Raw genomic sequence first — 11001 nt, 5'->3', positions numbered from 1 at the left:
TCTTCCAACATCTCCGACAGGGGGCAGACCACCAACCTCCTTTCGATGTTTGCTCAGCAACCAGTGCCATTCAAGGAACCTGATAGGGATGTTCAGAGCTTACTGAACCTTGGTCATGTTCGGGCTGAGATCGAGTTTCTTGCAGATGTCATTCTCTGCAAGCAGAAGATGGAAGTTAGTCAGATACACAACAAAGAATTCCATGGCAACTGTAGCATATCAAAAGGATGCAACTTACCATCACAATAGGTGAGAAGAACGAGCGGACCGTCGCCAACCTTCTCTTCCTATCTGCCGCTGACTTTCAACACGTTCGTGCTTCGCACATGATCGCCTTGACTCATACTGATCCTAGTTCATGGCACAAAAAGAAGAAGGAATTGAAGCAATTTGGATCAGCCACAAAAAAGATGACCCAAACTGCCACCTGCTCCAGTGGCAGATCGCGCACCTCCAGCCTAGTTACAGCTGGACAGCCCGAGTAAAAAGCCTCCTCTACGAGAGAGCCCAAGTCCACGAAGGAAGCCCAGTTACAGCTGGACAGCCCAACGGATAATTTACATCTCCTACATACCACCACGCGCCATGCAGAAGCTGGGGGGCATTTGTGGGAACCTAATTAAATCAAAACCCTAGGTCAATTAATTAGGCCAATCAATTTGGGAATTATTTGACCTAATTAGGAGTTACCTAACCTAATGGGGAATTACCTAATCAAATTGGGGGTTACTTGATCCCCAATTTAATTAGGGATTTGGTTAATCAATAATTCCTAAATGCACCAACCCCACCAACCACACCAACTCCACCAACCACACCAACCTCACCAACCACACCAACTCCACCAACCTCTGAAACCCTAGCCTCCGAGACCTCTATAAAAGCATAGCCACACACAATGGTTGAGGTACGCCTAAATTCCTACTAAAACTCTGCAGAAATTATTTCTCAAAAACCCTAGCCACCCCCTCTCTTTCTCTCTCTCACACAAGGCTTCGGCCACCACACACGGCTCCGGCCCCCCGGTTTTCCTTGAATTACCCTACCTAACTTAGGCATCGGAGGGCCTTTGGCCAACACCCCCCGGGTGTGGTCTTTTACTCCGATCTGTTTTGCAGGGAGAAAGAGAGGCGGAGAAGACGAAGGAATCTTTGGCGAATATTCTTTTGGGGGAAATTTGCTCCCACAATAAGTATCTTATGTTGCCAGACGGTCGAAAAAGAACATTACTCTATATTGTATAATTCAAGTAGTTGAATTCAAACTTACCACTTGGAGCACGACCCCGGATGTAAACAATCCCTGCCCCCTTCTCTATGATCTTCAACAGATCATGTTTGCTCCCAAAATACAGTTGACATCCTGGAGGTTGTTCATTCAGAAGTGCAGCGAACGCAGTGCAAGAACAATTGGACTTGCACAAAGTTTCACACTCGGTAGTCCCCGTAGAAATGAAACCAGTACCACTGAAAGTAGATGGCAAAGAACCATTCCTCTCATAAAACTTACCATCCCCACACTTGAACGGTATTGAAGTCAAGCACCTACCAGAATTACCACCGGCCGAATCTGCACACAAAGCATGAGGCCTAACAGAAATCTTCCCATCCACCATGAAATACTGGTCCAGGTTTCCGGTGGAAGCCATCACGAACCACATGAGGTCGTAGTTCCTACTGTGGCTAAAATTGTAGTAGGCCTCGTATGCATTAGCATGGTAGCTAAAATTGTAGTCATTGTTATTATTGTTCTGCCCGGTTGAGTTGTCAAAAATAAACCGGATGCTATGTCCGTCCCAGGAAGCTATGTCCATTTTGGCTCCATCTCCTGCCAAACCGAAAGCTTCAACAAGTCGTTGCCATCAACGGACAAGGTGAAGAGGCTTCGAGCTGGGTTTTGGGGGCTTGCCCCAGAAACAATAAGGTGAAAGCTGTGGCGGGTTGTGTTTAGGCCATACAACCCAAGTTTCATCCCAGGAAGGTATGTATCACTTGGAAGATCAAAACTTTGCCATATAATAGTACCTGTATGGTCCAAAATAATTAAAATACCATCGTTTTTCAAGGGTCTGAAAGTACAGAAGTATAAATTTTAATGTAACTAAAACTATCAGAATTTGAAGATATTTTTGAAATTTCAGACCATGCCTGCATCAACTTCTTTAAGGACAAAATTTCCAGTGTCAAGAAGTGTTGCACTTGTATTAGTAGTGGCCGCAGCCACAGTTCTTGAATTGACTATCAACTGGACTTGTCGCCGGTCAGTGAGAACCAAATTCCCTGTCCGGATTTGAAGGAGGCCGGATGAATCCAATATGGGATTTTCCCGGTCAACCCAGACAACCTTGCTTCGATCTGCTGTGAACCAAATTCCCAGATAGTGATAGCCCGAAAGTTTTCGCTGAAGAAGCCAAGCTCGAAAAGTCCACCGGATGAGACCAGGGTTTGATTGTCTCCCAACGTGTCCAAAGATGTGAATGTGTCCGTTGCAGGATAAGAAAATGAAAAGAAGGTAAAGAATGATATCAAGCAAACAAGAGAGAGGTTAAGCATTGTCACTGTAGAGTTAGAGAATTGGTACAAAGACAATGAGTTAGAGAGGTCTAGATGGAGACACAGCTAGGAGCTAGCTAGCTAGCTTTTTATTTTCTAATTAAGTATATATAATATGTTTTCCTGTATTCTCATTGATGCAGGTTCATTATAGTCAACTATTTCTTAGTTCTCAAGCCAGATATATATTTGATGATCTTCCATTTCCTTGTCATCATATATAATATATATATCCGTTCAAAGTTTGAAAGATATATAATGTGAACTCCTGGAGAGTTCTAGGAATAAATCATCAATTCGAAAAATGGATGAGAAGCCAGATGCTTTGAGAGTCCCCTAAGCCTTGGTGGGAAGTCGAGATTGGGGACATGACTATTTCAATTAAAATAGATAACAATTTAATCAATAAACTAGTTAAGTTTAGGTGAAAAAATTAAACATTTATCCAAAGTTCAATCATACTACACCAAACACAGGATAGGAGTAAGACTTGGGCATTCGAGTGCGGTCCCGATCCTATCCAATCCGAAATAACAATCATGTTTGCATATGAAGCATGAAGCACTTCATTGTGTACTTGGTCCTGTTCAGACAAGGCTTGGTCATTAACAACTTTGTTGCCTGGGACAATCTATTTTGCTACCTTCCATCTACTTCTGAAATCGTTATATCAGATCCAGAGTGACGTCTTTGCCTACTTGAAGATAATTCTGCATCACTGGATCGACTCAAAAATGCAGGTTCTTTAGGAAGAGGTAGAGCAATTGTTTCGTTGCTTAGCGTTAAAACAACATCTGACATGGTTGGTCGGTCCATAGCTCTTTCTTGCACATACAAAAGACCCATCTGAATGCATCTGGTGACTTCAGTGCTTGAAAAATAATTCCTCAATGTTGGATCCATCAACTCCATGGTCTTGCCTTTTTTCCACAAATCCCAAGCCTACAACCATGAATTCAAAATACTGTAGCAACAAATATACAAACACATACAAAAACTGATTGGATATACTTGAGTGGTTTGTTAAAGATGCTTACTTTGCCTAGCAAGTTTAGAGATTGATCAGCCTCAAAGAAGGATATACTCTTCTTGCCACTTACGATCTCTAGTATAATCACCCCAAAGCTGAACACATCTGATTTTTCAGAAAAAAGACCATCCATGGCGTACTCCGGAGACATATAACCACTGACAATCATTGGCGAAAATGTGTTAATTAGACATCTTCTGTAGTATGACATTGAAGAAAAGATGACCAAATATGAGCATGTAAATTTTCCTGAAGTACATGCTGCAGAAAGTTTACTTACAATGTACCAACAACCCGATTTGTTTGTCCCCTGGTGTCATTATCCCCAAAAATTCGTGCCATGCCAAAATCAGATATTTTTGGGTTCATGTCACAGTCCAACAGAATATTACTGGTCTTTAAATCTCGGTGAATGATCCTTAATCTCGAGTATTTATGAGGATACAGAAGACCTTGAGCAATCCCTTCAATAATGTTCATGCGCTTTCTCCAATCCAAAAGCACCCGTTTGCCTGAATCTACTACACATGATTGAGCAAAAATAAGGAAAATAGGATTACAAGCAACATATAAAACGTGCTAATGTTAATGTGTCAAATTAGTTCAAAAGATCAAATTGAACGAACCAAAAATGAAAGAATCCAGGCTATTGTTTGGCATGTACTCATAAATTAGTATACTTTCTTCTGCTTCAATGCAACATCCCAAAAGCCTAACCAAATTCCTGTGTTGGAGCTTACAAATTACTGAAATTTCATTTTTGAACTCCTTCAACCCTTGCCTTGAAATTTTGGACAGCCTTTTCACTGCAATTTCTTGTCCTTCTGGAATCCATAACGTGTACTTGTTGCAGTAAGATTTTGGGAATGTCAAATAAAAATTGTCATTATCAGCTACGTAAATTAGGGAGTTAACTGATGGCTTGCCTTATAGACAGGCCCAAATCCACCTTCCCCAAGTTTATTGGCCTTGGCAAAGTCACTTGTTGCCGCCTTTATTGTAGAAAAACTAAAAAGGGGCAATTCTTGATCCTTCTGTCTGCCGAATTTCTTGTAAATTGCACCTCTAACTTCATGATCACTATTGATAATGCCTTCTCGTCTGGCTTGATCTTCTGGTTTCAACATGAGAGATATGAAAAATCATTGATAGTTTCAGATATATTCTCATACCTACTCTCAATCCCATGTGTAACAGCATATGTTTTTAAATCTAGAGAAGTTAGTTACCATAATGATCCCTATTTATTAAGAAATTTATAAGATATTAAGCGCATATTCATACCCTTGCCCCCAAGTTCGAATCTCCTTCCTAGTAGATTAGATTAATTTAGAATAATTTAGACTATCACTTGTATTAAGAAAAAAAAATTATTTCTTATCAGACAACATATATATACCCTTGATAAATTAACAATATAACGTATGCATCTTCATTAGAGGAACCTACATTATCAACTTGAAGATACGAAATATCAACATTTTTCTTTTAACAATACTAAGGCTCCAATTGGGATTGCCTTTTTTTGGCCAAAAATATGTTTCACTTTAAAGTTAAGCAGTTAAAGTAGTTTGGTTAAAATAAAATATCATGATTATTTTAAAAGTAATGGCCTTCTAAATGCAGCCTCTAAGTTGCTTTTCAAAGATGTTTTCACAAGAAGCAGATAAGAGCCTTTAATGAATTTTTTCAATTCCCATAATACCATCATTAATTTTTTAAAATGACATCATCTACCACCATCACTACCTCACCTCCACCACCACCACCTCCACCTCACCTCCACCACCACCACCACCGTCACCTCCATCTCCACCTCCACCTCTACCATCACCACCACCTCCACAACCACCAAACCCCACCCCCCACCCCCCACAACAACCACCACCACAACATTGTTAGCACATAACACTCTCAACATCATATCCATTTTAGTCATTATTCACAGTTATAATAGTTTCATATTAAAATTTACCAAACTTTTTTTATAGTGCTTTTTATTTTAACATCACTTTAAAAATAATGTTTTCCAAACATGTAAATGCTTCACTTTATAGCTGATTATTTTCAAAACACAACATAAGCAACTTTTTTTTTTAAATGACAGCACTCCTAAACTGGGCCTAATAAATAACCAGAATAATAAGTCTACAATTTCATGATAGTCTATATATATAAAGGCAAAAGCCTCGAACGATGAAACATTCATAAACCATGAAAAAATATTAAAATACGACAATCTAATATAATGAATGTAAAATAGTAAAATACCAAAAAAAATTCTTGGTTAATAAATTTATTAAGAATTGAAACTCTTCATTAAAAAAAATGATGATATACTAAATTCACAATTTTTTATATTAAAATTTTTAAAATCTCAAAATCAAAATAATAACATGGGTCCTATTTTCATGAGACACAACAACCAAACTCATTTTCTTTTTCTTAATTCTAAAGTGAAAACAAAAAAACAAAAATTAAAAACCACGTGTGTGCCAAGGAGCTAGTATATAACTAAATAAAAGAAGGAATATTATATGTAACTAAAAATACATATATAATGTCATTTTTAAATTGAATATAAATACAAAAGATAATATATATATATATATATATATATATATATATAAGGTCAGTTGGCACTTGCGGGCTAGTATACTAAGGTGCTTATGGCTCAAATAGTTAAGAATAATTACCCATGTTCTAGAGGTCTTGTATTCAAATTCCTTCTCTCCCATCGCTTTTGGAAAAAACAAATGCTAATTAAAAGACCATTTACCCCGATTTTTTTTCTCCCACTAATCACTTTACTCTCTCTATACATCGTAACGTGCAGTAACTTTTTTAACTTCCGACAACTATATTTAGCAACTCAAAATGATAATGATCAGAAGCTTTTAATTTATTAGTTGTACTTGTCCTTTCAATCTTGGGAGAGTATAGCAAGTTCAAATAATAATGCTAATCTTATCGCATTTTTGTACCACAATTCTATACCGCATGATGTGACACCTTATTTGAACATGCCACATCACTTAATTTCAATTTAAGTATTCTTATTTTTCATCAATTTTAATTTACTCAAAATTTATAATTTAATTCACTAATCATTTGCAACACCATCATCCACCATTGAATATTACCCTAACACCATCATCCATCGCTGTCATACCATCACCGCCATACAGCTGCCGTCATCATAACCTCTTTGTCAACATGAACCCGTAGAGAGATTTCCTTCATGGTAAGATACATACACATATAGTTCTAAGTTCATTATGCAGATCTTAATGCACATGAGACTTGTAGAAGTGTCAATCTACAAATAGACAACAATGCCGAATACAAGAAAGAGAGATGAGATTACAGGACTAAACACAACCGATGACATTATATGGACTTTGATTTGAAATTAGAAGCATTGCTTCTTGGTCTGTTAACAGTCCGCCCAAAGAAATAAAACGAAACAACAAACAAAATTTCAAAGACCATTAAGAATCTGAAATAGTCTTCCTTTCAATTAAAATATAAATCTGCGCAACACTCGAAGAGAAAGAAGCCCAAAAAAAAAAAATACACGTAAGAAACCTGTAGAAAATTTAAAATTTTCACTCTAGTGGTGGGAGAGTGATGAAGAATGGTGGAGAGCGGTGGAGGATGGTGTTAGGCAACGAAAGATTGGGTAGGTTACAATGGTAGGACTGATTGTTTGAATTACTATGATAATTAATGAATTAATAACAAGATTAGATCCCCTTTTCCTCACCAAAAAAATAATAATAATAACAGGATTAAATTATAAATTTGGAGTAAATTAAAAGAGAATTGATTATGTGGCCAATGACATGTGATTGACATGTCATGTACTACATCATGTGTTATCAAATTGTGCTACCAAAATGTGGTAAGAGTTCAAAACCGCTTACCCTAATAAATCAAACTCATACCTTTACGCTGCCTTCTCCAACGCATATAACAAGATGACGAGATTAAAACAAGAACCAAAAGGGAAGCCAAAGGACCCACGACAACCAACCAGAGTTCCCGCTTCTTACCATCTGGACAAGTAAAGACAATACACTACTTGGGTAGAAGGACAAAAATTAATCAGAAGCATGGGATGGGGAACGCTCTATTAGGGGCAAAGTTCTCTTTAATGGCTAAGCCGAAAGAGAGTAAGCTATTTGATTAGACCAACGATCGAACCCTCATGTGTAGAGATGCTCACCTATAGGCCAATGGATTTTTTGGTACTTGTTACTTCCTCATTATCAACAAAATATTATCGTTTTCCCTAAAAATTTTAAATTTAAAGAAAAAAAAATTTCTTACTAATCATAAGACCACCACATCATTTTGTACAATATTTGTGCTTATTTATTTTGAACTCATTCGCATCCCAAATCCCCCGTTAGAAATTTTAGGGGTGGAATTCCCTAATTTTATGTGCACCTTCCAAATCGGAAAGTTAAGGTCCCATTTGATAACTTTGTTTGGTAACTAATTTCAATTTTCAAAAACAGTCAAGTTGTTTGGTAACTGATTTCATTCTTCAGTTTTCAATTTTTATGTGAAACTTGGTTACCAAAATTGAAAACACAAGAGCTCAAAAAAATGAAAACAAAAACTGAAAATTGAAAATACTTTCAAGTTGTTTTAAAAAAGAAGGGTGATTTTGAAAACTATATTTTCACTTTTATGAAAACTGAACACGAAATCTGTTACCAAACATGTTTTCATCAATTTTCAGTTTTAAAAAAAGAAGTGAATGAAAACTGAAAACTGAAAATGAAATTATTATCAAACAAGCCCTAAGAGACCTAACATGGACTTATAAAAGTTGTACTACTCCCTTCATTACCATTGATTTTGAGTAGAACCTACACTTCACTCATCCTATCAGAAACTAGGTGAACATGCGGTATGCCTTAAACCTTATTGAACAGGAAATACCATCTTCTCCGATAGATTTTTAATAATATTTGAAATGCCGGCATTCTATTGCTACAATATTGAACAGATACCATTTTTAACGATCTCATCTTCTTATTGCAAACCATGAGTCAAAGCCTTAATAATATATATTTTTTAAATGTATAATATCAAAGATAAGGAATAAAATTCAAACGACATTATCCCACATCAAGATAAGTCTTGATATCAAGAGGAGTCTGATATCACCAAACCGACATCCCAAGTTTTTGCCCATTTTCTCAATGATTTACTTCACTTTAGAGTGTGACGAAAACCAATATTTTCGAGACTGAAGATTTGTTAATGTTTTTATTTTATTTTTTATGTGTGTGTATTGTTTGTGTTTGCAGTTCTTTTACAAGACTCTGAATACGGGGTTGATCTTGCCTGAATGAATTGTCTAAATACACAGAGATATCTTTCTGTATATGCATATATATATATGTATATATATATTTGATTTATGGAATTCAGACTTACCACTTGGAGCACCATCCCGAATGTAAATAAGCCCTGGCCCCTCTACGATCTTCAATAGATTCTGTTTACTCCCATAATAAAGTTGACATACTGATTCATTCTGAACTGAAGCAAATGCGGTGCAAGAACAATTGACCTGGCACAACGTTTGGCATTCAGAAATCCCAATACTTCCACCGGAACCAGCAGATGTAGATGGCAGCGAACCATTCATCTCAGAAAAAGCACCTCCATCCTTACACTGGGATGGTATTGAAGGCAAGCACGTCCCGTTATTACCACCATTGGAACCCGCACACAAAGGATGACTCACAGAATAAATCTTGCCTTTCAACATAAAATTCTGGTCGAGGTTTCCTGTGGAATTCATCACCAACCACATGAGGTCGTAATTCTTGCTGCTGCTGAAAGTGTAGAAGGCCTCATTTCTATTGAACTGGAGGCTAAAGTCGTAGTCGTTAGTACTACCGTTTGAGTTCTCAAAAATAAACCGGAACTCATATTCATCCAAGAAAGCGATTACCATTTTGACTCCATCTCCTCGCCAAACCGAAAGCTTTGTTAGGTCGCTGGAATCGATGGATAAGGTGTAGAGGCCACGAGCTGGGTTTTGGTGGCTTGCCCAAGAATTAACAACTTGAAGGTTTTGGTGGTCTGTGTTTAGGTTAAACGACCCAAGTTTCATCCCAGGAAGATTCGTATCACTTGGAGCGTCAAAACTTTGCCATATGATACCTGTACAGGTATTAAACAGTAATGTTACCAGAATCAAGAGAAAGTAGATAAAATAAAAGTTCCGAAGGACATGTACTAGAAAAAAATGTTTAAAACCGGAAAAGAAATATCCGAGAACTATTATAGAAATTTTAGGCCATGCCTGTATCTGCTGCTCTTAGCACAAAATTTCCAGTGTCAAGAAGTGTTGCACTTGTATTACTAGTTGTGGCGACATTTCCTGAATTGACTATGCTCTGCACTTGTCGCCGGTCCGTGAGAATCAAATTCCCGGACCGGATTTGAAGTAGGGCGGATGAATCTATTAAGGGAAAGTCGCGGTTACCAACCCAAACAACGTTGCTTGGATCGGCTGTGAACCAAATTCCCAAATAGTAGCCTGAAACACTTTCGCCGAAGAAGCCAAACTCGAAAAGTCCACCAGATGAGACGAGGGTTTGGTTGTCTCTCAACATGTCTGAAGGCGTGAGTGTGTCTGTCGCAGGAGATGATGAAAAGAAGCTAAAGAATGATACCAAGCAAAGAAGACGAAGAGACAAGGCCATTACAGATCAGAGGAGGAGGTAGTTAGCTATTTATTTTCTACTGTGTCTATACAATATATCATACTTTCCTGCCTATTCTTATTGATGCACAGGTTCATCATTAGTCAACTATTTACAATTATTTATTTTGAAAGGAAATATATATGTATATACATGGTGAGCTTCAAGTGATGATCACTCAAATAATTCTCGAAGGGTCCATCGTGCATTATATTTCAATAATGAAAATGAGAAGAGAGAGCTTAAGCATGGTCATTGCGGAGTTAGAAATTGGTGCAAAGACAATGAATTAATTTGCTTGTTATTTATTCTGAAAGGACAGATAAGTTAGCCCCCATTTCTTAAATCTCAAGTCTTCCACTTCCCAGACATATATAATTCGTTGAAAGTTTGAAACATATAAAATGTGAACGCGTGGAGAGAATTCCAAAGCACCAAACACCTTCACATAAACAACATAATTATTGACTAAACTATGCACCAGGAAAAGAATTTATATTAATTGATTGTTGCAAAGGATCCCATCACACACAGAAAAACGTTGTAATTTATTGGTTTGTATATATATATGGTAAACAACCGTAATTAATGTAGTAAGTTATCTTCTTAGTTTATCCCAAGAAACAATAACGTGAAAGCTGTGGCGGGTTGTGTTTAGGCCATACAACCCGAGTTTCATCCCAGG

The 11001-nt window shown here is 37.3% G+C and overlaps 1 protein-coding gene across 1 annotated transcript; it reads right to left on the bottom strand.

The window, feature by feature from the left end:
• Positions 1–3191: 3191 nt before the first annotated feature.
• Positions 3192–10316, bottom strand: LOC117619182 (receptor-like serine/threonine-protein kinase SD1-8). The gene is made up of 7 exons (XM_034349069.1): positions 9914–10316; positions 9037–9771; positions 4505–4696; positions 4209–4406; positions 3863–4100; positions 3590–3740; positions 3192–3494 (listed from the first exon to the last, which is right to left on the bottom strand). The coding sequence occupies exons 1-7, from the start codon at positions 10314–10316 to the stop codon at positions 3192–3194; spliced, it is 2220 nt and encodes a 739-aa protein (XP_034204960.1).
• Positions 10317–11001: the final 685 nt, after the last annotated feature.

The sequence above is a fragment of the Prunus dulcis genome, chromosome 1 (assembly GCF_902201215.1).
Source record: "Prunus dulcis chromosome 1, ALMONDv2, whole genome shotgun sequence".
Taxonomy (NCBI): domain Eukaryota; kingdom Viridiplantae; phylum Streptophyta; class Magnoliopsida; order Rosales; family Rosaceae; genus Prunus; species Prunus dulcis.
The sequence above is the reverse complement of the archived record's forward strand: the minus strand, read 5'-3'. Positions and strand labels throughout refer to the sequence as shown.